We start from the raw sequence: 23,538 nt of genomic DNA, 5'->3' as shown, positions 1-23,538 counted from the left end.
TGTTTAGCTTCACATTAAGCCTTGAGAAACATGTCTAATTACAGCTGGCTTGTAGAACTGGTGACTCCCACCGTTAGCTTTGGTGAATTATCTAGCCCCCTGGTTTCCAGGTCTAGCTGATGGTCAGGATTATCTGAGGAACTGTTCCAAAGTTCAGATTACTGGGCCCCGCTCCAGACTTCTGAATCAAATCTCTGGCAGTGGAGCCTGGGAATCTTTATTCCTACAAGCATACTAAGTGAAAATGATGCACTCCATTCCATTTAGGGATTATTGATCTATTTCTTCCTTTCTCAGCCAACTCTGCCCACCTCTGGATCATTCAATCAGGACCTTCCTTACCATCACTCTGTCACTTTACAGTTTGAGAATGAAACAGGATCTTAAGCATAACATCCATACAGATGTAGAGGGGGACAGGGATAAAGGGGGTTTTCATACAAGCTTAGAGGTTTCTATAACTCTACTGCTTTTCTAGACGAATCGGTTTGAATCGTGTAACTCTATGGGATGAAAGCATCAGTAAATAATTCACTGTTAAGCTAACAATAGTGAAGATTCCAGCAGGATATGTTCCTAGGTTAATTCACAGTCTGACAGCCAGAAAGGCCAATATTAAGAATGCAAAACATGAATGTAACCTAGAAAATGAGAAGCATAATTTACCAGAAATTCAAGCTGTTATTGCATTTTAATATATGTCTCTGGTGCTCATCTTTTGATAGTTCACATAATAATCACTTACCCTTGACCTATTTTTTCAAATCTTGTGTATTTTTTCTTTGGGTCACCAACACTCACAATGCTTCCTGAGGGGAGGGAGGGAAGAGAGAGAGAGAGAGAGAGAGAGAGAGAGAGAGAGAGATTTCAATTGATTGATTTTCCTCTATTTAATATTAAAATTTAAGATGCCAGAGTCAATGACAAATAAAATATTACAGCAATATTCTTATGTGATTTCTATAATTTATATGGATAATGATATATTTTATTAAAGTAACAAACAGTAATATATTAATTAAACTAGTAGTAATAACCCAGATGCTTATACTCAAAACTGATGATGTTTGGGAAACAAGAAGGACTGATCATAACCCAACATTTATAAAAAGTTCCCATAAAAGGATACTGTAGATTAGGAGATTAAAACATCTAAGGACTTGTACACAGTATTTAATAAAATCACCATCTTCTCTGAATTGGAGTAAAATCGAGTGCTACGGTACATTCAGTTTTGCTGGACAAATATCTCTTGAGCAATTAATATGCACCCAGTACTGCACTAAGGGCGATGGGGGATGGGGAATGGCTCTAATAAAGAACAAAGGTTAATCATAAAGTAATGAGGCTTACTGTTTTTAAAAAACTTATATCCCTGTACACCTGAAACTAATATAATATTGTAAAACAACTATACCTTAATAAAAATTTGTACGATTATAAAATAAAATCCTAAAATAGCTCCATACATCCCTGAACCTAGGCCCCTAATTAGCACTCCAAACATTTTTAACAGCTTTACTGAGATATGATTTCCATACCATAAAGTTCACTCAAAGTGTACAATTCAGTGGCTTTTAGTAAATTTTTAGAGTTGCGCACATTTACTAAATTTTACCATGATCTCATTTTAGAACATCTTTATCATCCTAGAAAGAAATCTTGTACCTGTTAGCAGTCACTCTTGATCCCCTCTTTGCTTACCAACCCATCCCTAGGCAACCACTCACCTACTTTCTGTTTCTATAGGCTGTTCCAAACATTGTGGAGTAAGTTTACAAGCCACACAAGAAAACCATTAATTGATCATGTTTGGCTCTGGGAAAAAATATTGGTTTTTGCAATTTCAAAATTTCCAGTCCACTACTCAGAGGATCAATACTTGCCACCACTCAGAATAAATCTAAAGGAAGTGACATTGACTCTCCAATGCAATGCTCAAATAGGTACAGAAAAATTCCGTGCCATGGCAGCATCGTGGGAATAAGTTCTCAAGTGGACTACTTTGAAGGGGATCATTTATTTGGATACTTCTGGCCCTCCCTTCTTTCCTTATGGAAGCAAAAATCAGTATCATTACCTTTAAGTTATATCTTACTGACATGGCCCCTATTCAAAGAAGTGTAGAGTCAGTTAGTAGAACAAGATTTATACACATGAACTAATCAAGAGAAGGTCTGTGGAGTCTATCTCCTAATTGTCACTCTTATCCATTCCCTCCTCTTCATGCCCACGGCCACTGCCATTGTTCAGGTCCTCAACATCTCTTGTTCAAACAATTGTGCTCGTCGTTACCTACCTCTCAACTCTGCCTTCTCTAATTCCTTGTCCACAATGCCTTTGGAATAGGGTAACCATGTAACTCATAAACGAAGACTGTCTTGGATAAACTGAGATGTGAGGTCAGCCTACTTCAGAGTGATTTCACTCCATTATCCATAAATCGTCAAAAGTTCCCCCTTACTACAGGATCAATTTCAAATTTCTTAGTCTGGCATAGAAGGCCCTTTACCATCCAGCAGCATCTAGCTCCTACCTAACCAGTCTAACCTCATATTATTCCTTTCCTCTCCGTCCCTCCGACTTTATATCCTAGCAACACCATCACTATCCAAGGCTTTGGTCTTTAGACATGCTCCCCCCTTCCCTTTCCTATCAAACCCATGAATTCCTATTTATTATTTAAGTGTAATGTCAATATTCTTCTCTGATCATTCTAATGAGACTTACATGCTTCTTTTTGAGGGCAGGAAGCTTGTCGTCTTTTCATCCCTGTAACTTCAGTGCCCAGAACAGTGGCTGCCACTGAATTTGCTGACTAAATGAATGTGAACAAGCAAATACGTATTCAAGAGCTAAACTGTGTGCTACAGACGATACTTCGTGCTAATTTAGACGTGATCTGTTTTCTGGGCTAGTGAACAACTTAATTCAGACCTACCAGTAGACAGTATACCTGGAAAAAAAAATGTTTCATTCATGGATTGCTCATCCATGGTTGTTAGGTTTGTTGTTGCTTGTTTTTCGTAAGAGAAGTCCATGTTTCAGTTAGGTTAAATAAGAGTCACGATATGTGAGTCGTTGTAATTCTTTTCCTCTTGTATTCCCAATCTCAGTCAATGGTACAACTATCTGTCTATTCAGTAGCCCGAGTCAGAGATCTGGGAGTCACCCTGTCTTATCCCTTACCATCACTCCCCATGTGTGTAGCTGTCCGCTGAGTCCCGGGCCTCTATCTGTTAACCTCCTAGATACTCTTTGAATCTGTCGTCTCCTCATTACTACTGTTCTAGTTAGGCCCTCACCATTTTTTGTTTGGGCTATTCCGACAGCCTCCTAACTGGATTCAGAATTTCCAGCCTCTGCCCACTCGAGTCCAGGCTCCACACCTATGTCAGGATGCTCTAAGTGCAGACCTGATCACGTGATTCTCTGGTTCAGGGGTCCTGGACGCTTCCTCAACACTTACAGGGTAAAGCTCAAACTCCTTGGCATGGAATGCAAGGTTCTTTGTATCTGGCTCTTGCTTCATTCTCCATCTCATCTTCCCCACTTCCCCACTAGAACCTTACGTTCTCACCATAACAAACGAATTGTAGCTCATGATCAGATCCTGCTTAGCGACTTGGCTCCCTCTCTTAAAACTCCAGTCGCCATATCCACCACCAATTCTACTGATATATTCAAGTGGCGCTGAATAAGTTAATGTTCCCAACCATATACTTTTATACTTTCTTTACATGCTATTCTCTGCCTGCAATGTCCTTCTTAAGTTTTCTTCCTGGCAAGTCCTTATTCACGCTTCAACTCGGCTTCAGTTATGCCTCCTCTAGAAAGCCTTCCCTGATTTTTTTTGGAATAAAGTTAATAATTTCCCTTCTCTGTACTGCCATTGTACCTTCTCTCCCTCTCTCTCTTTCTGCCTCCTCTTTTGCTTTTTTTCTTGTTTTTGCTCTTGCTCTCCTTCTCTGTACTTAATATACCATCCATCTATATCTATGTATTTGACATCCCCTTATAGACTGTATCGTAAGGACGGGGGCCATGTCTTATTCATCTCTGCATCCTCAGTGCTTCCCCATATAATGCTGTATGTGAAATACATTGGTTACTCAATAAATGTCTACTGAATTAAACTCAAATAAAATTAGGAATTTCATTTAGTAAATGTCCCGTATTTTAAGGCAGGGGTTAGAGAATGTATTTTACTTGAGCTATCTCTATAGAATACCACCAATTTAATTCTGAGTTGCTATTTCATTTTTCAAATTGCCTCACAGATTTCTACATCACTGAGAACTACTTTCCTTCAAGCCAGCTGTGAATGGGTAAGGACCTGGAACTTAAAAAATTTTTAAATGAAATGACGATTTTAAAGTCACTTGGAACCACAGTTTTATTAAGCAGTTTAAAGTCTTCTAAGAAAGTTATACTATTAAGTTGCTGAGCAAACTCTTTTCCATAGACTGAACAAAAGCAAATAAGCTTCAGCCCAAGCCACTTTCTGAACTGTGACCAATTCCAATTGGCAGGCTTTAGTTAATGAGGTTTTTATTTTATTATTTTATTTTTATACAGCAGGTTCTTATTAGTTATCTATTTTATACATATTAGTGTATATATGTCAATCCCAATCTCCCAATTCATCCAACCTCCCACCTCCGACGCCTTGCTTTCCCCCCCTTGGAGTCCATACATCTGTTCTCTACATCTGTGTCTCTATTAATGAGGCTTTATGGCAGTAAATTATTCAACTTTTATTTCCATGGTATGCAGGATAAAAACAACAACAACAACAACTGGGAATAAATCCTTTCATGAGGATTACCAAAAGACAACCATTTTGATGCGCTTCTGCTTCTGAATTTAACTGCTATTCTAATAAAATGGCGTCCTCATGCCCATTACCGGTCACAGGAGCGTGTGTGCTGCCATCTACTGATGCTAAGAAAGTGAACAGCAGGCCTTGTGTACAATTCCGAATTACAAAACAAGCTTTTACAGTGACCTCTTTCATCAGAGCCATTATAATTTGTGTTCACAAATTATACTAAAGAAAGGAGAAAACATTGGTACACAATAGGGATAAAGAGACAAAAATCAGCAACTCAACATCAAAAGGAAAAAATGATCGCAGTACCAGAACAACTTCCAACCAGAGCAATTTCCTAAACGAGAAACAAACCATTCGCTTTAAAGTACAAGGATTTAAGAAATCACTAAATACTAGTGTTTGAAAATAGGCTTCATGATATGGTTTCAGTGACAGAAAAGCCCATCAGTGTGTTCTCCTACATATCAAGGAAACTAAGTTGAACTCCAAGCATTAAAAGACTGTCTGTTTGGCATAATGAAGCTTTTGATTTCTGAGAAAAAGCAAAAGAACTCTCTAAACTAATATTAGTTCTATCTGAGGGGGGATTCGGAGAAAGAGTTTTGAGTGGGGAATGCTGGGGGAGGGGAGGGACTAGAGGAGGAGGTGATTGCACAATTCTGCTGACAGTCAGCACCTTTTGAAAAATTTCACTAAAATGTAGGGGTTTCTTTATTTTCCAGCAGATTCAGACCAGACCACAATGAACAAGGCAGACCCAGGCTATCTGTCTGTGTAAAACTGAAAGATGATCTGTTCATTTCAGCCATTAATGATCCCATGGTCTGGCTCCCACAATCAGTATCTGTGTGGAAGAAGAATAGCCTGACAGCTCTGCGGTCTGGGCTGCCCACGTCATAGTAATCAGATCCCTGAGACTGAAGGTGAGGCCGCCCTCCCCTCCTCCCCACGCTTATGGTGGGGTCCACCCTGGTATGGGCCGTAGGCCATTTTCCTACCTCCCTGTCTCCCTTTTCCCTCTCCTTTGCCTCTTAGTACAGGCTCCTTTACTCCTTCCCCAAGCCCCTCCTCCTCAGTGATTTCTGTACAGGGCCCATACACCTGGGATTATTGCCGGCTTCAAACATTCTGTCCCCCTGAATATCCTAGGCCCCGATTTTTTTTTTTTTTTTTTTTGCGGTACGCGGGCCTCTCACTGTTGTGGCTTCTCCCGTTGCGGAGCATAGGCTCCGGACGCGCAGGCTCAGCGGCCATGGCTCACGGGCCCAGCCGCTCCGCGGCATGTGGGATCTTCCCAGACCGGGGCACGAACCCGTGTCCCCTGCATCGGCAGGCGGACTCTCAACCACTGTGCCGCCAGGGAAGCCCCCCCAATTTTTTATAGTGAAAAATACGGTTGCTCTCATGGTGGAAAACACAGCATAATAATTCTAAGCAACTATTTATTGTGCTGGGTGGCTTACATACTTTGCCTCGTTTGGTCCTCACAAAATCCCCATTATACCAGTACAATCGTCTCCATTTTTCAGATGAAGACACTAAATTTTAGAGGAGTTCAGTGACTTGTCTAAGGACACACAGCTGGTCTGGGTCTATGACTCACTCAGACTCAGTTATGATTCACTTCAAAGTCTGTCCTATTGTATTATCTTAATAAGGCTTTATATTCATGTAATAAAATAGTAACTACCATTTATTGAGCACCTATTGTGTACCAAGTACTGTTGCTGGAGGTTTTTACATACATTATTCTCACTGAATTATCATAATGCTCTAAGGTTGGTACCATTATTATCCCCATTTTTCTTAATGAGGAAAAAGAGGTCCAGAAAAGTTAAAATAACTTGCCTAAAGTGACACAGCTGGGAGCAATGGGCTTGTGATTTGAATCTGGGCCTTTCTGACGCCAGTACCTATCCTCTTAGCCATAGGTTGGGCTACATAAAATCCATCCTGTAGACGGAGTCCTAAAATGTAGTTATGATTCTCATCCCCATTTGGCCAATAAGAAATGAAGGTTCAGAGGGGTTAAATAACTAGCTTAAGGTTATATAAGCGAGTAAGTGGCAGAGACAGGGCCCAGAGAGGGTGATGGTGAAGCAGAAGCAGGAAAGACAGACTTTGCAGTAAAGCTCAGCCTGGATTTGCTTCGTGAAAAACACTCCTCCATTTCTTGGCAGGTGTGCCCTGCCGACATCTGTGAGCACAAGGTAGGGTTGAGAGTTGCAGGTGGCCCACAGGCTAGAGGGAAAAAGATTCTCTCTAGGCCCAAGCATTCTCCAATAGAGAAAAAAACTGACTTAATTCTTAATTAAAAATGTAATCAAACATGGCTTTTCCCTCTTCATCATGTTGCTCAGTGTAGGGCAGAATAAACAACAAATTACAAAAACCACAGCTCCAGAACCCTTACAGTTTGCAAGCAAAACAAGATCTTGCCCCCGCCTCAAAATAATGCCTGTTTCTCTGTCAGTGAACTTAAGAAAGCTATAAATGTATTTTCATTATAATAAATCTACTGAGACTTGAAACAGTTATCAAATAATCAATTTTACTAAAGCGAGGCTGCTAGATTTTTAAAATCTGATATATTCTCACAGGTCTTGTAAAGTAAAGGAAGAAAACTGAGGCAATTGTCTGAATACTTGAACTGAAATTATCCAGGCAATTCTTTCCTTTATTCCTTCCCTTTTACACAAACAGACAGCTGGCAAATGCAGAAGCAAAGTGGGTAATGGAAACAGTATAAGCTTTGAAGGCAAACAGATATGAATTCCAACTCTGGCTCTGCCACTCATTAGTTTGGTGATCTGGTCACTCCAGCTTTTGGAGGCGTACTTTCACTGATCTATAAAACGAGGCTATGAAAATCTACCATAAAGGATTACTGTGAAAATTAAACTTGATAATGTATGTGAAGTGGTCAGCAGAGAAGGCACTTAATAAATGGGAATTATTGCTGTTGTTATTAAGGAAAGAGGTGGTATTAGCACTAGAGGCATGTTTGATCGTGTACAGTAAAGTCGGTTGGCTAAAGTCCCTCAATTCCAGTTCTGAGCGCTGACAACTGCAACCCAAACCTTTGCCTTTCCAAATACCTCTGTGTCAGACTGTCTCAACATCAGCACTGTTGACATTTGGGGCTGAATAATTCTTTGTCACAGAGGGGAAAGGAAGGAGGCTACCCTTTGCATTATAGAGTGTTTATAAGCATCCTTAGCCTCCATCCACTAGATGCCAGTGGCATTCCCTGTGCTGTGACAATAAACATGCCTCCAGATATTGCCAAATGTCCCCTGGAGGGCAAAATGGCCCTACGACCACCTCTGCAGAGTCTTCCTGTGGCCTATAGCCTGCACCGCTCTCTTCCTTTCCTGAGTTCTTTTAGACAGACAGTTGCATGAAACAAGATGGCCTCCTATTCTCTCATTGTATCACACTATTAAATCTTATCTTCCAAATAAAATTGTAAGTTTCTTAATATCAGGAAATTGTTTTTTCTATGGTTTCCTCCAAAGACTCTGGCATAGAACACGTAAGTAGGAACCCAGTAAAGATGCATTTGTCTGCTCATTTTTTCACCCATTCAATCAACAAGCATCCGTTAAGTGCCTTTCTGTACCAGGCACTTTATTAGAGCTGGATGTACGGGAAAAGAAGGCACAGTCTCTGTCTTTAAAGAGCTCCCAGTCTAGTGAAGGAGACAGACAAGTACAGTGTGATATTTGCTGCAGTAAAGGCAGTGAAAAGAAGGTCCATTGACTCAGACTGAGAGAGACAAGGAGGGCTTTCCTGAGGAGGTGTCTTTTGTGGTGAGGTTTGAAGGATGAGTAGGAGTTAGTCAGATTGGAGGCACGAACTGTAGATAACTTAGTGATTTGTTAGATGCTTTTGTAGTATGAGTTTAATGAATGTGCTTCACAGAACTTTGACTCTTTTCAACAGAGGATTTTTTTTTTAAATCTCTTTGACTCAGAAAGCTAAGTGGAAGAGGAGTGTTTTGTAAAATGGAGCGAGTGTGTATGCACAAGCCTGGGTACACTAATGACACTGGGTACACTGGGTACACTAATGACACTGCAGGAAGGAGGCTGTGAGCATTTGCTGGCCCTGCCTCCCTGTCCACATAGCAATGTTCCTAAATTAAGAGAAAAGGCAATTTTATCGTGGCCACCCATTTGATTGACTGTGTTGGGCTTTGAGGTTGAACTACCCATCACGATTGATCAGGTGGGGGCCCCTGGGGGTATGATCATAAGATGTTTTTCACCAGACTGATCCCCTTTGGGGGTATAATCTTAAAATAAAACTTACTACTTAATTCATTTAGTGAAGTTTTCACCTTACTTGATGTTTTTCAAGTGAAAATGCTTGGTTTTTGTGCAATTAGGAGTATGAGGGAGGGGGTGATCTGGAATACATAGTGAGTCTCAAACTTTTCATCTTGTGATGTCAGGGAGCCTGGAGTTCATGCAAGCAGGTTCAAATTTTTAAAGGTTCAATCCCCACTCTAGGTGGAGAAACCCTCTCATGAAGAAACTAATGATGGCAAAACAAAAAACAACTCACTTAGCTTCTCTAGGATCTCCTCATCTGTCATCTTGGATTTTTTCCTTTGCCGATCTGTGTTTCTATACAAAGTACTGGAATTGGCGTTCTCAGCAGAAGGTGGTGTGACCTCTTTATTTGGTGCTGCTGGTGAAGCAATGGATTCAACCACGGAACGAGTGTAGATCTTAAAGACAAAAAATCTGGTTACAGATTAAAGACCAAAATAATGCTACAATTGATGAACCTACATTGACACATCAGGATCACTCAAAGTCCATAGTTTACATATGGTTCACTCTTGTTTTTTTACACATACACACAATGATTTATTATCATGTACTTTCATAATTGTTAGATGTATCCTTTACAATAACGACTTCAGAAGTATCCATTTTTGTAGATCATTAATAAATTCAATGTTCCTTGAATCCAAAATCACTAATTGGGTATGGGTAATACAGATACTAGTGAAAATTCTATAACTAAAGAGTTGTAAGACCTTAGACAATTAAATCACTTTCCTAAAGTTTTAGGGTCTGATTATGCCTGATATCTCTCTTCTAATTCTCAAAATTTATGTTTGGCCTTCCCCTCTGAGTCTTTCTTTTCAGAAATGCCTTTTCTGTCTCCCATTACCCTTTATATGGGATGGCAGCCTCCAGGGCCATCAATTTCTGTAGAGATACTTACCAAACTGTATTTACCTACAGAAGTCAAGTAGGAGGAACTAGAGGAACAAACTATAATGAAGGTAGAGTTGGGCTGTTGTATTTTTGGCCACACAGAGCGTGGACCAATAGGATTATGATATTCAAGTACCCTATTTTTCATCACTTTCAATCCATCAATCATATGGTTCACTCTTAATGCACATTCTATGGGTTTGGATGAATGTGTAATGACATGCATCCATCATTATGGTATCACACAGAGTATTTTCTCTGCTCTAAAAATCTTCTGTGCTCTACCTATTCATTCCTCCCTCCACCCTGCCCCTCAACCTTTAATGAGTTTTTAAAGACAAGTGATTTCTAGCAAAAAAGATCTTTAAGTTGCTTCAAGTATACTGCCCTTGAAAGCTCTCAGGAGCTAGTCTTTTGAGGCCCCCAAACATGCTGTGCTAATTGTGGTCTTGGTGCCTCTGCATATGCAATTCTTCCTACCAGATTCCCATGGATTTTGTTCTCTTTCTTAACTTCTGCAGCAGTTTTAAAATTTAGCACTTATTTGTATATTGCTTGGTATTATTCTCTAATTGTCATGTGCTAATCTGCATCCTCAAACAGCAACCCCAGTGAAATTCTTATCTTATACTCTAGTTCCGGGAACATAGATGCTCAACAGATACTAGGTGATTAACTAGATTCTGACTCTAGGACTATGCCAAAGGACATCTGTTGAATCATTTGGAAACACGGTCACTTGGGACTTACTGATTTTGTATGCTCTGGTCTTGGTGCGATGACTGGTGGCGGCTCATTGTCGTCTTCTTCTTCTTCCTCTTCTTCATCTTCTTCTTCAGACACAGGGGGAGCCAAGGGAGGCTCTGATGCTGTTTTTGTACTCTTACGGTAAAAACAAAGTTTAAAGACCAGATCTTAACTCCTCATTGTTTTTCTTCAGAAGTGAGAAAAGGGAGATAAAATATCTAAGCATGTAGGGATAGGAAGGAACTTCAACTTTTACAAATGCGCAGAACCATCTACGATTTGGTGGCCAGAACCTGCCCACATTCAGAGATAAATTCAGGTCAGGATTTAAGCACCAAGAAATTTTAAAAATTCCTTTTATTTTCCACTGAGCTCAAAAACAGTGAGCTATTCATTGAACATTTTCAAGTTCAGTGTTTTTGAAATCAATGAATATATTTTAAAGATCAAATTAATTGCTATTAACGCCTTGAATTGGTACCGGGCAGATTGTCAATGTGTTGATTGACAGTTTGTCAACCAGCAAATGGCTAGTTTGTGCCTAAAGATCACAGCATGCATATGGATATGGCATAAATACAGCTCTGCAAATATTCACTAAGTACAAGCAAGCCCATAAATGTTTCTTTCCTGTTCAGCCTCCTGGAAAGAAGCACTCAGAGAATAACAGACATGAAGATTTAAGGAATACTCATCTACATAAATAACTTTCAATCTCAACCAACAGGTAAATGATGATTTGCAATGAGAAAAATTTCAATAACACCAAAAATAATGACAGCAACCACAGTATCTAGGGTTGGTTCTTGATCATTCACATTAATGCAGGGGTAAAATTGTACCAAAGGTGGATTTTGAAGTAACTACGGCCATGGTACTCAAAGTGTGGTCCCCAGGTCAGCATCATTAGCACCATCAAGGAACTTGTTAGAAATGCAAATTCTTGGACTCTATCCAGACCTATGAATCAAATTCTGGGGGTGGGACCCAGCAATCTGTGCTATAACAAGCCTTCCAGGTGATCCTGATGCTTGCTTAAGTTTAAATCACTGAACTATGATATAGGTCTTTGTTGTTCAGTATGATGGCTATTCAACACTTAAAACGCGGCTAGTCTGAGTCGAGATGTAAGGTGTAAGTGAAAACTACATACCAGATACTGAATACATAATAAGAAAAAAATATAAAATATTTCCTTAATGCTTTTTATATTGAGTGTATGTTGAAATAAAAATATTTTAATATGTTGGGTTAAATAAAATATATTATTAAAATTAATTTCACCTATTGCTTTTTACTTTTAAAAATGAAAATCAGAAAATTTAAAGTTACACATATGGCTTTTATTACATTTCTGTTGGACAGCACTATTACAGATGGTTTTTGAGTTTTTGTCATGTGTGTGTGCCTGTGTGTGTGTGTACTTGTTTATATTTTGTTTATGCCTTTGAGTACACTGGCTCAGGCTAACCCTAAAAAGAATTTTCTTTCTTTCTTTCTTTCTTTCTTTCTTTCTTTCTTTCTTTCTTTCTTTCTTTCTTTCTTTCTTTCTATCTATCTTTCTTTCTTTCTATCTTTCTTTCTTTCTTCTTTCTTTCTTTCACATCTTTATTGGAGTATAATTGCTTTACAATGGTGTGTTAGTTTCTGCTTTATAACAAAGTGAATCAGCTATGCATATACATATAGCCCCATATCTCTTCCCTCTTGCATCTCCCTCCCTCCCACCCTCCCTATCCCACCCCTCTAGGTGGTCACAAAGCACTGAGCTGATCTCCCTGTGCTATGCGGCTGCTTCCCACTAGCTATCTATTTCACATTTGTTAGTGTATATATGTCCATGCCACTCTCTCACTTCGTCCCAGCTTACCCTTCTCCCTCCCTGTGTCCTCAAGTCCATTCTCTACGTCTGCATCTTTATTCCTGTCCTGCCCCTAGGTTCTTCAGAACCATTTTTTTTCTTAGATTCCTTATATGTGTGTTAGCGTATGGTCTTTGTTTTTCTCTTTCTGACTTACTTCACTCTGTATGACAGACTCGAGGTCCATCCACCTCACTACAAATAACTCAATTTCATTTCTTTTTATGGCTGAGTAATATTCCATTGTATATATGTGCCACATCTTCTTTGTCCATTCATCTGTCGAGGGACACTTAGGTTGGTTGCTTCCATGACCTGGCTATTGTAAATAGAGCTGCAATGAACATTGTGGTACATGACTCTTTTTGAATGATGGTTTTCTCAGGGTATATGCCCAGTAGTGGGATTGCTGGGTCATATGGTAGTTCTATTTGTAGTTTTTTAAGGAACCTCCATGCTGTTCTCCATAGTGGCTGTATCAATTTACATTCGCACCAACAGTGCAAGAGGGTTCCCTTTTCTCCACACCCTCTCCAACATTTATTGTTTGTAGATTTTTTGATGATGGCCGTTCTGACTGGTGTGAGGTGATATCTCATTTCAGTTTTGATTCGCGCTTCTCTAATGATTAGTGATGTTGAGCATCCTTTTATGTGTTTGTTGGCAATCTGTATATCTTCTTTGGAGACTAGAAAGAATTTTCATTCCTCGAGGACAAAGTTCCTGAGGCAGATGCAGACAGCCTACTAATAGACTGTTACATCAAAGGACCTCAGTCTGTGACTTAAATTCACTGTGGATTTTCTATAATCATGTATAAACCTACGGTGGTGTAACAGGTATAACCATATATCTTATTGGAGCCAGCAAGATTTATATACTGTGACAAGACAACTTAGAATTTATAAATTTGAAAGAATATTTGATTGCCTGATATATACGCTGAGTGGTTTATAGATTGAAGTTTATATGCTTACTTGATATTGTTTTTCTATTTTTTTAAATTTTTATTTTATATTGGAGTATAGTTGACTAACAATGTTGTGTTAGTTTCAGGTGTACAGCTTATTTATTCTTAATTTAGCCAAAACAGCTGGGCTATTACATTGGGTTGTGGCAGCGTGGATAGCAACATATATTAATGATGTTATATTTCTAGATAAAAAATCAGTTTCTTTTTGTGAAAGACTAATTCTTCAGGGCACCTCAGGGCACAGGGAGAAGTTGCCTTTGGATTAATGGTATTTGCTTTGATATTATTTTGTTCCAGAAACTTCTACTCTATCTTATGCCAGCTGGGATCCAGAATGCAACTAATCACTGTTCCTTGGTAGATGGGCAGAGCCATGCCTAGGAATAATAAGCTTTACGTGTGCCTATGAAAATATCTGAACTCAGAAATGAATCATCGGCTCCAAAATGCCACAAGAAAATGATAAAATTTAAGTCAGTTAATGTCTAATTAAATGTCTGTTAAGTATAATATATGTCAACTTAATTAATTAGTTATTTAAATTTAGTATTTATAGAAATTTCATTATATTAAAAAACAAATTATAGGTTAGGCTGTTCTATTTAGCAACAATTCTTGAGTATTCACAGTGATTTCTAAGAAATTACAGCTAACCATAAATTAAGTGCTACTTATGATCAAATAATCTCAAAATTAACATTTTAAAAATTACTTTTAAAAGTTTATAGCAAAAATAAAAAGTGGGATATAGAGGCCCTTTAATATACTTGATATATTTGATACAATGCATCACATGTCCTCCATAAGTGAGAGCGTATATACAGCCTACGAGCATCTAAAAATGGCCCAACCCTTAAACTGGTACAAAGACCACCCAGTGCCTACCGGCCAAGAGGTAGCCTTGCACATTTCAGTTCTCGCTAATTTACTAGAGAAGATCCACCTGCAAAATTTCACCGACTGATTCTTAACATTCATTACTATCCTCACTACTCTAATTTCATATGGGGGACATTCCAGTCTCTAAGGATGGACTAAGGGACTATTCGAAAACCTAAAGATTTTCATCCTTTGAGGGTTTACAGGGCAGGAAGAAGATACATGTCTGTTTATCTGGGACCAAACACTATGCTGGCACGTTGGTTGGTTGGAAAGAATGTGTGACCTTCAGTGGACATTATGTTTTGGATGTTGGTTGGGCCAGGGAGCATTAACTACCCAGCATTACACATAGATACCAGGCCTTGGTACTAAGAATTGAAATGAACATAATTTCTTGCTCCTGTGTATTTTTTCCACAGATTTTCCATCCCTGTGTAAATAACACTGGGGCTGGGCATACTTTCTTTTCCCTGTGTGAAACAATATCAAGATGGAGCATGTTTTCCTGTTCTTATGTTACACAATACTGAGAACAAGCAAAAATAACTTAGCTTCTCACTTTAAGAAATACTTGTTCTTGGAAGATAAGACTGAACCAACTGAAGTAATTTACTTATTAAGAATAACAACAGCTTGCTCACCAAAGCTCTATTCAAGACCCTCACTTTGCTGTATTCCCCAATCCAAAGTTACTTTATCGGAAACACTGCACAATCTTAACTCGTTTCTTGCCTTGCGACACCTGCTTCAAAATCACATAGCCGTGCTCCAAAACCCTATGGATATTCTCCCTTGACATCCCGTTTCTAAGACACTGGCAGTGCTCTTTCTTGCTCCTGTAAGTGTAATAAACTTAGCTTTCCTTGATTAACAGCTTTTTTTGATGGCCTTTGGGGGAGTCAAAGTTATAATGTTGCTACACTCTTCCTTCCAGGCTGAGGATTACTATGTCTAGTATGTCTAAACTTGTAAAGATAGAGACAGATGGAGATCAAGTAAGGAATTTTTGGTCTTTTTGAAATTAAGTATTTTTGACAGTCATTATGCCACACATTCAGTTGAGCTAGGCAGGTTATTCTTAACCTGAATGGGTCTTGGACTCATTTCCAATTCTAAAGGGTTTGGCCTATCTCCCCAGAAAAATACAGGTAGACACATAGTTTTACATATAATTTCAAGAGTTCATATGTCTTCTGAAGCCCATTCATGGACTCCAAGTTGTAAACCCTGCTCTAGAGAATACACCAGCTAGTGGAACTACCTTAGGAAACTCTCCTTTCTTTGAGCTTAATTGTTAAAGGTCGAAGAAAGAAGAAGTAAGGACTTTGGACACTTTAGATAATGCTAAGTGTGGCCTGAGAGCCCCTCTTCGTTGCTTGTTTACAATACAGATTTCAGGGCTGCATTCTACTCTGGGAATGGAGCCCTAGAATCTGCATTTTAACAGGCTATCCAGCCAATTCTAATGCATACTGAAATTTTAAAAAAAGCACTTATGTAGATGAACAAAATAAGCCAGTACTGTAAATCAAAAAAGTGTCATCTGTCACACGTACACCCAGTTTCTCTAGGCACAAATCACGGCATACTCGTATTATTGCTGTTACCTTCCACTCAAAATACTCGCTCAGGATTCTCAATGCATTACTTCACTCTCAATAGTACAATAAATATACACAAATTTCAAAGTAGCCTCAAATTGAAGAGTAGATCCCTGAACGGTATTTAGCGTTTAATAACACTAATACCAAAGAAGCTATCATGAGTGGGCAGTAAAGCAGATTCATATGACTATGAGAGGCATCGCTGAATTCATTATTAATTATATTGCCATTAGTTTAACACATTTAGTGAATAGAACATTGTTTCCATTTTGATTCCCACCCAGGCTACTAGAAGATGCCAAAACTTGTGAGCAGTTCAGGCTATGTCGAGAAGGGTTAGTCAATCCCATTAAATCACATACTGTAGGATAGCTAGGTCTACTGGGAGTGTTTCTAATGCAACAAAAGCACAAGCAGTGTGAAGTGCAATCTCCCCCTAGAACCATAAGGAGAACACAAGATGCAATTCCCCAAGTTACTGAGCCCCAAAGAAGTGACCCAACCTGACCTTAAGGGTCTAAATTCAGTTCATTCAATCAATAGAAACCCAGCCTTACTCAAGTAGCCTAATCAATTATCTCCATCTGGAAGTCTTGCTAAACCTTCGAACTCAAACTGTCCGTTAGGAAACTCAGCATCTTCTCCCAGAAATATGCATCTCCTGAAAGATAATACCCTCATCTTTTTGGCCACCCACATAGCATCCGAAGCCTGAAATCATCTCTGACCTCAACCTTTCCTCCAACATCTAATCAATAACCTAAACATCTTTGGAATTTAAATCTAATCTCCATTCCCACTGCCACTATCTCACGTAGGCCCTCATCACCTCTGGCCTTGGACGCTTGCGATATTTCCCCAGTCAGTCTCCCTGCGTCCAGTCTTACCTTCTGTCCTTAATTCCTTCTGGACATTTGCGATCAGATCACTCTTCTAAAGCATAAACTTTATTCACCTAACTCTCCTGCCCCACAAAACTTCAAGGGCTTCCCACTGTACACTTACATAGGCCAGATTCCTCAGAATACCATTGAAGGGCTTCTATGATTTGGCTCCAACTTAACTTTCAAGGCTTAACTCCTATGATTCCTTTTCCTGCGTCTCAGTCTTCATTCAAACCCATACCCCCTTGTCCCCTTGCTCTTTTCACTACCCTGCCCTTCATCATGCCTTCCCTTTGCTTAGAATGCCCTTCCTTATCTTCACAGATCCAAATCGCATCTGACCTTCAAGAAAGATCTAGTTCAAATTCCGCCTTTTCTATGAAGCATTTTCTAATTCAATATTCAACAAATACGTACCAAGTGCCTATTTTGTACTAGGCACTGAGCTTAAGCCCTTGAAGACGAGGGCCTGCTTCCTTTTCCCTCCTCAGCTAAAAGTAAGCTCCTTCCTTTGAATTCTCAGAGCACATGGACATATTTTATGGTATGTAACATGATCCATGTGGTACTGTGCTTCTTTATGTTCATACTTCTCTTCCTTTACCAGAATGAGCTCCAAATTTCCTAGTGCTTATAAGGAGGCACTTGATAAATACATGTTAAATAAGTGAATATCCAGTTGTTTTATCTCCAAACAGTGAGTTCATGAGTTTCCTTTTTCTGATCTGATGGAATATTTTGAACATTATGTAGATTTAGTTTTAATTCTGTAAGTAAGACCAATAGAAGCAAGCTAAAAACAAAAGGCCAATATCCTAGGAGCTATAAGCTGTTTACAAAAATGAAAACCAACACACAGACTATCCTAGCAGCTTGGTGTTTAAAATAACCGACTACCTGAAAAGATAACAACGATTTCTTTGTCAAGATACTTATCTAGTATCGCACAATAATGACAGTAATTAAATCAAGGGAGGTAAGGTATGTGTTGCTCATGGAAGGTTGGTATTTTTGTCTTTCCCAGTTTGCTATTATCTCCCTTCACGTGCTGCTTTCAGTGAGGCCCAGGAAGCTGTCATGGCAAAGAAGCGAAAGGAGGGCAATGACCAGTGAGAAAAGAAGGGCTACATTCTGCTCTGTTCTGAGAATTCTGAACAAGGCACCAGTACCATGGCCTCAGACAAGTCTCACGCATGGAGAGAGTGAGTTTTCGTCTTTGTTGCCATCTACAAGTGGTAGCAGTAGTAGCTTACATTTAATAAACGCATAGTATGTGCTAGGTAGTGTACTAAGTATATTATATGCATTAGCATATTCAATATTCACACAAGTTTTAGGAGGTAGGTACTGTTATTATTCCCAGTTAAAGGCTGAGGAAAGAGAGGGTCACAGAAGCTGGGCCACTTTCTGAAAGTGGCTCAGCTTGTAAGTGGAGGAATAAGACTAAACACCTATGCCCGGAGCCTTTACTCTTTTAAGTTTTCTTTTTAGTTGTGGTAAAATAGACATAACATAAAGTTTACCATCTTAACCATTTGGAAGCGTCTAGTCCAGGAGTGTTACGTATATTCATATTGCTGTGCATCCATCCCTGCTATCCATCTCCAGAATTCTTTTCATCTTGCAAAACTAAAACTTTGTACCCATTAAACAACAACACCCCATTTCCACCTCACCCAGCAATCACTTTCTGTGTCTATGATATTGACTACTCTAGATACCTCATACAGGTAGAATCATACGGTATTTGTCTTTTTGTGACTGGATTATTTCACTTAGCATAATGTCTTAAAGGCTCATCCATGTTGTAGCCTATGTAAGGATTTCCTTCCTTTTTAAGGCTGAATAATATTCCATCGTATGGATATACCACTTTTGTTTATTCGTTCATCTGTTGGTGGACACTTGGGTTGCTTCCACCTTCTGGTTACTACGAGTAATGCTGCTATGAATATGGGTGTTCAAATATCTGTTCAAGACCCTGCTTTCAGTTCTTCTGGGTATATATCCAGAAGTGCAACTGCTGGATCATGTGGTAATTCTCTTCTAAATTTTTGAGGCACTGCCGTATTATCTCAGAGCCTTTAGTTTTTACCGGAAATGATTTAATGCTGTCACACTGGCTGCCCAGGGTGACATCAAGCAGGCCAGCATTTGTCCTCTATAAAAGGAAGAATCAGCTTGATTATCCATGACTCTGAATAAGCGGCGAGGAAACTTTCACTAATGCTAATTATTTCACTCCAAAGGAAGCAAATGAGGCAGGAGATAATTTCTATCAGGATATCAAAATGAAAATCATGTAAAGGGAAGCCTTGTCTAAGACTGTTTTCTGTGTAAGGGTATTCTTTCAGATACTATAGCACTTCCAAGGCCCTTGAGCTAAGTTGCTTATTTTCTAGTCTCTTCTCTGATAAAACTATCTATGTGACTTTGGGCAAAGTCTCACTTTGTTGGAACAGGTGACACCGAAAGATGTAGTGGTATGACCTTAGACAAGTTATTTCGCCTCTCTGAACCTCATCTGTAAAATGGAGACAATTATAAGACTTGCCTAATTGGGTTGTAGGAATGGTTAAGTGAATACAAAGTATTATTAGCCTAGTGCCTGGCACATTCGTTCAGTGAAGAGAAGTTTCTATCATTATGATGATTATTTTCAAGATTCTATATGTAAGAGAAATAGAAACATTTGTCTACGTAAAGACTTATGCATGAATTTTCATAGTAGCTTTATTTATAAACGCCCCAAACTGTAAACAGTCTAGAAACCCTTCGATGGGTAAATTGTTAAATAGCAGTAGAGCCATACCATGGAATACTACTTAGCAATAAAAAGGAACAAGCTATCGATACAATACAACAACTTGGGTGAATCCTAAGAGCGTTACGTTGAGAGAAAAGCCAGTCCCCAAAGGACATATAATTGTATTATTTCATTTCCATTTGAAATGTCCAGAAAGACAAATCTATAAAACCAGATTAGTGATAGCCTAGGGCTAGGGTGCGGTGGACGGGGGTTAACTCTAGGCAGACCTGGGAGATCTTACTGGGGTGATGAAAGTGTTCGAAAACTAGATTGTGGTGATGGTAGCACAGGTGTATAAATTTACTAAAACTCATCAAACTGTACACTTAAAAATGGGTGAATTTTATGTATCTAAATTACACCTTTAAAATATTTTTAAGGGATTCTATGTGTATCTGAAAACAGGATCTGCACAATTGTTTTCTGTTGGACCACAGGAAACACGGATCATACAAAACTGTTTTCAATTTTTCACTTACCGAAGGATGGGCTGCTATGTATCCATGTGCGCTTTTATCTGAAAAGTGAAGATAAAGATATTACCTTTGTTTCATAAAGACTGCCTCATTTAGAGACCATGCTTAAAAAAACTGCATGTGTTTGACCAGAAGGAAATTTTCTGATTCAGTATTAAATAAGATACTACGACAAATGACTAGTTTTTCTTAAAATAGCTCACACCCTTACATCATCACCATATTCTCGCCACCCCATTTTATAGATCTTAAGGAAGGCCTCCAGTGAATCTCATCTATACTGAGGAGTGTTGAGATAACCTACTCCTGACTGGTATGATTTTACACGTCTATATCCAGAATTTCTCCTCGACTTCCTCCTTCCCTCTCCTCCTCCCTCCCTCATTTCCCTTCCTCCCTTCTACCCTTCCTTCCTTTCCCCTTCCCTTCTTCCCCTTCCCCTCCTAGGCTATTAGTTAGCCTCAACACGAGAGCATAAAGAAAACATATGGTGAGTTTCAGGATAGAGCAATAACTCAGATACTGTCGAGTTCTAACATAGTTTTTTCAGGATTTCATCTTTATAAACTGAGAGAATTTGACACATAAAAACAAAAGGGTTAGAAAGCAGTGGCAGGGCTTCCCTGGTGGCGCAGTGGTAGAGAGTCCGCCTGCCTGACAAACATCTGGGGAAGAAAAAGGGAAGGAAAGTTGGGTGTTTATAATAAATATATATAACTCCATTATAATTCTGTATCAAGCAATGGTCATCTCAGAGTGTTCGTTCTCCTTTAAGATTGAGCCTAGGGTAATTCCCTGGTGGTCCAGTGGTTAAGACTCTGTGCTCTCACTGCAGAGGGCCCGGGGTTCAATCCCTGGTCAGGGAACTAAGATCCTACGAGCCGTGCAGTGTGGCAAAAAAAAAAAGATTGAGCCCTTAACTATGAGGGTCCATAATGAGGGACTTCTGTTCCCGCCCCTCAGCGCTGTGCAGTCTCTGTGTGGACCGGGCCCTGGCTGGGTGAGCTTCCTTCTGGCTGAAGGGTCTGGGCCCAGAAGGAGAAACTACCAGCGGCCCAGCTCTCCAGAGATGCTCCAGGAACGGAGTCGGCACCGCACATGCTTTATCCCGAGCAAGGCTCATCAAATCCCAGCAGGGTCGGGCACTGTGGTGGCCTCTCCCGTTGCGGAGCACAGGCTCTGGACGCGCAGGCTCAGCGGCCATGGCTCACGGGCCCAGACATGATTTCTTTTTTTAAGTCTGATTTTGCGGTCAGATCAAAATAACCCAGCAACCACAAAATGTGTGCTGTGTCACCATGGTGCATGCAATTCAGTGAATCTAAGGGATAAAATAAATTTCAAGAGACCAGGGTTTGATCCAGACACCTCTTACTTCCTAAACGCATGACAAGGCCTGATCCTAAGTGACTCAGTGTCTTCATGCCAGTGAAGAGACAAAACAACAATCGTGATTGCTGATTCAAACCGACAACTACTGCTTCACTGAACAATTTCCTTATTTGAGTTATAAAATCACCCAGTACTGTAAATCTCCTAACATCAACTTCAATTTCCAACTCATCTTTTGGTTGATTTATGTTGAAGTCATTCAGAAAAGGAACTTGAACCGGCTTCGAATACCCTCCAGGCATTCCGTTCTAATCCTGGGGTTCTGAGATTGGAATTACTTCTTCCCTTTTTTTTTTTTTTGGCTGCACCGCACAGCTTTTGGGATCTTGGTTCCCGACCAGGGATCAAACCCGGGCCCCCTGCCATGGAAGCGCAGAGTCCTAACCACTGGACCGCCAGGGAAGTCCCACTTCTTCACTTTTTGATATCCTAGATTTACTCTTACCTCCGGACGTAAAGCTCATGTACTTCTGGTTGTTGACTGTTTCTTTGGAATCATAGAATTTGAGAACGTCTAGAACGGCTTGGGGGTTCTTCTTCTGTTCCAGCTTTGTTATGTTGGAGGTTTGGAGTAATCGTGCCCATTGCTCAGGAATTCCCTGTGGACAACCAAAGGGAAAGAATGGAAGCTCAGAACATGCAACAGCTGCATTTTCATGTTCCAGTAAAGTTCTTCACCAAGAAGCCCATGCTACCTGTAGGATTACACTTGGGAAACTGAAGTTACGCTCTAGATTTAAAGTTAGTAACTTAATAATGCAATCATTCTCTTCTCTAATTAAAACACATAGGTAAAACTAAGATCCAACTTAAAAAGGGGGGGTGGGAGTATGACTGGGATAGAAAAAAAAAAAAGCGCATGAAAATCACCTCCATATTAACTCTGCTCACCCATGAAATGATGTTTACGGCTTAGCTTATTTTTTCTGGCGACTCAGGGCAGACATAGCAAAGACTTCTCTAAATCTGTACACAGCATAGTCATAGTGCAGATCAATAGATTTTATATGACTGGAATAACATAAGCTGTTTCTGGGCATGTTGTAATCAGAATATCTTTTAGAATAAACGTAAAGCCTCACCCTTGGTCAGTTCATACTCTGGTTATCAAATGTAATTTTTTGGGGGGGTCTAGAGCTTTAACATAAAGGGGGATTGAGAGGAGACAAAAATAGAATCATGGACGAGCAATAACCACAGGGGTTCTAAACAGTAACATTTTCCCTGCAGCTTTCTCCTCTCCTCCCCCCATCCCCTCCTCCCCACTTCGCTCATCGGCCACATAGAACCTGGGGACAGTGGCAACCATGCCAAAGCCTTCTGAAAATTTGCAATAATCTGAAGCATTTAGAGCAGAGAGGAGGGAGTGTTTGGCAATCTAACAAAGGAGAATTGCAAAAATTACACAGAGAGGTTAGCTTTGTATTGAGCGTTCAGCACTCTTTCCTACATGTTCAGCCTACAGATGTCCCCATTTCATAATTAACCAACCTCCAAGAGGACTTGGAGCGAGAAACAGACACACTCTTCCTGAAGTGCATCTAGACACAATTTACGTGGCTTTGTCCTATGAAGTCTCGGCAAAACAATGTGTGACGTGGGCCTCCAGAGTTTGGGAATGACAACAAAAAAGTGAGATAAGCCAAGCAACAACTCTACTGCACACACATGAACCTGCTGCTGCAGTGCTATGACATCTCAAAGAAGCACTTTGATGCAAGCTTCTTTTGGGCCTGTGACGCACCTCTGGGAGCTTCCCTGGGCACATCTGTGAGCCATAGAGATCTGGCTGTAATGGACGTAAATAAAGAAAGAAAAGAAAGTTAAAACAGAATGTGGGAC

The 23,538-nt window shown here is 39.8% G+C and overlaps 1 protein-coding gene across 10 annotated transcripts in view; it reads right to left on the bottom strand.

Annotated features, from left to right (window-relative positions):
• PAK3 (p21 (RAC1) activated kinase 3) overlaps nt 1–23,538 on the bottom strand; it is a 237,386-nt gene that overhangs the window by 47,416 nt on the left and 166,432 nt on the right. For all 10 annotated transcript variants that reach the window (XM_032619848.1, XM_032619845.1, XM_032619843.1 and 7 more), the window contains 5 exons: nt 22,142–22,295; nt 20,308–20,345; nt 10,819–10,950; nt 9,404–9,569; nt 746–809 (listed from right to left, as the gene is read on the bottom strand). In XM_032619848.1, coding sequence (XP_032475739.1) covers nt 746–809; nt 9,404–9,569; nt 10,819–10,950; nt 20,308–20,345; nt 22,142–22,295 — 554 coding nt within the window. The remainder of the gene's footprint in view (nt 1–745; nt 810–9,403; nt 9,570–10,818; nt 10,951–20,307; nt 20,346–22,141; nt 22,296–23,538) is intronic.

This window comes from Phocoena sinus, chromosome X (assembly GCF_008692025.1).
Source record: "Phocoena sinus isolate mPhoSin1 chromosome X, mPhoSin1.pri, whole genome shotgun sequence".
Taxonomy (NCBI): Eukaryota; Metazoa; Chordata; class Mammalia; order Artiodactyla; family Phocoenidae; genus Phocoena; species Phocoena sinus.
Note: the sequence above shows the minus strand (reverse complement) of the source record. Positions and strands in the feature narration are given on the sequence as shown.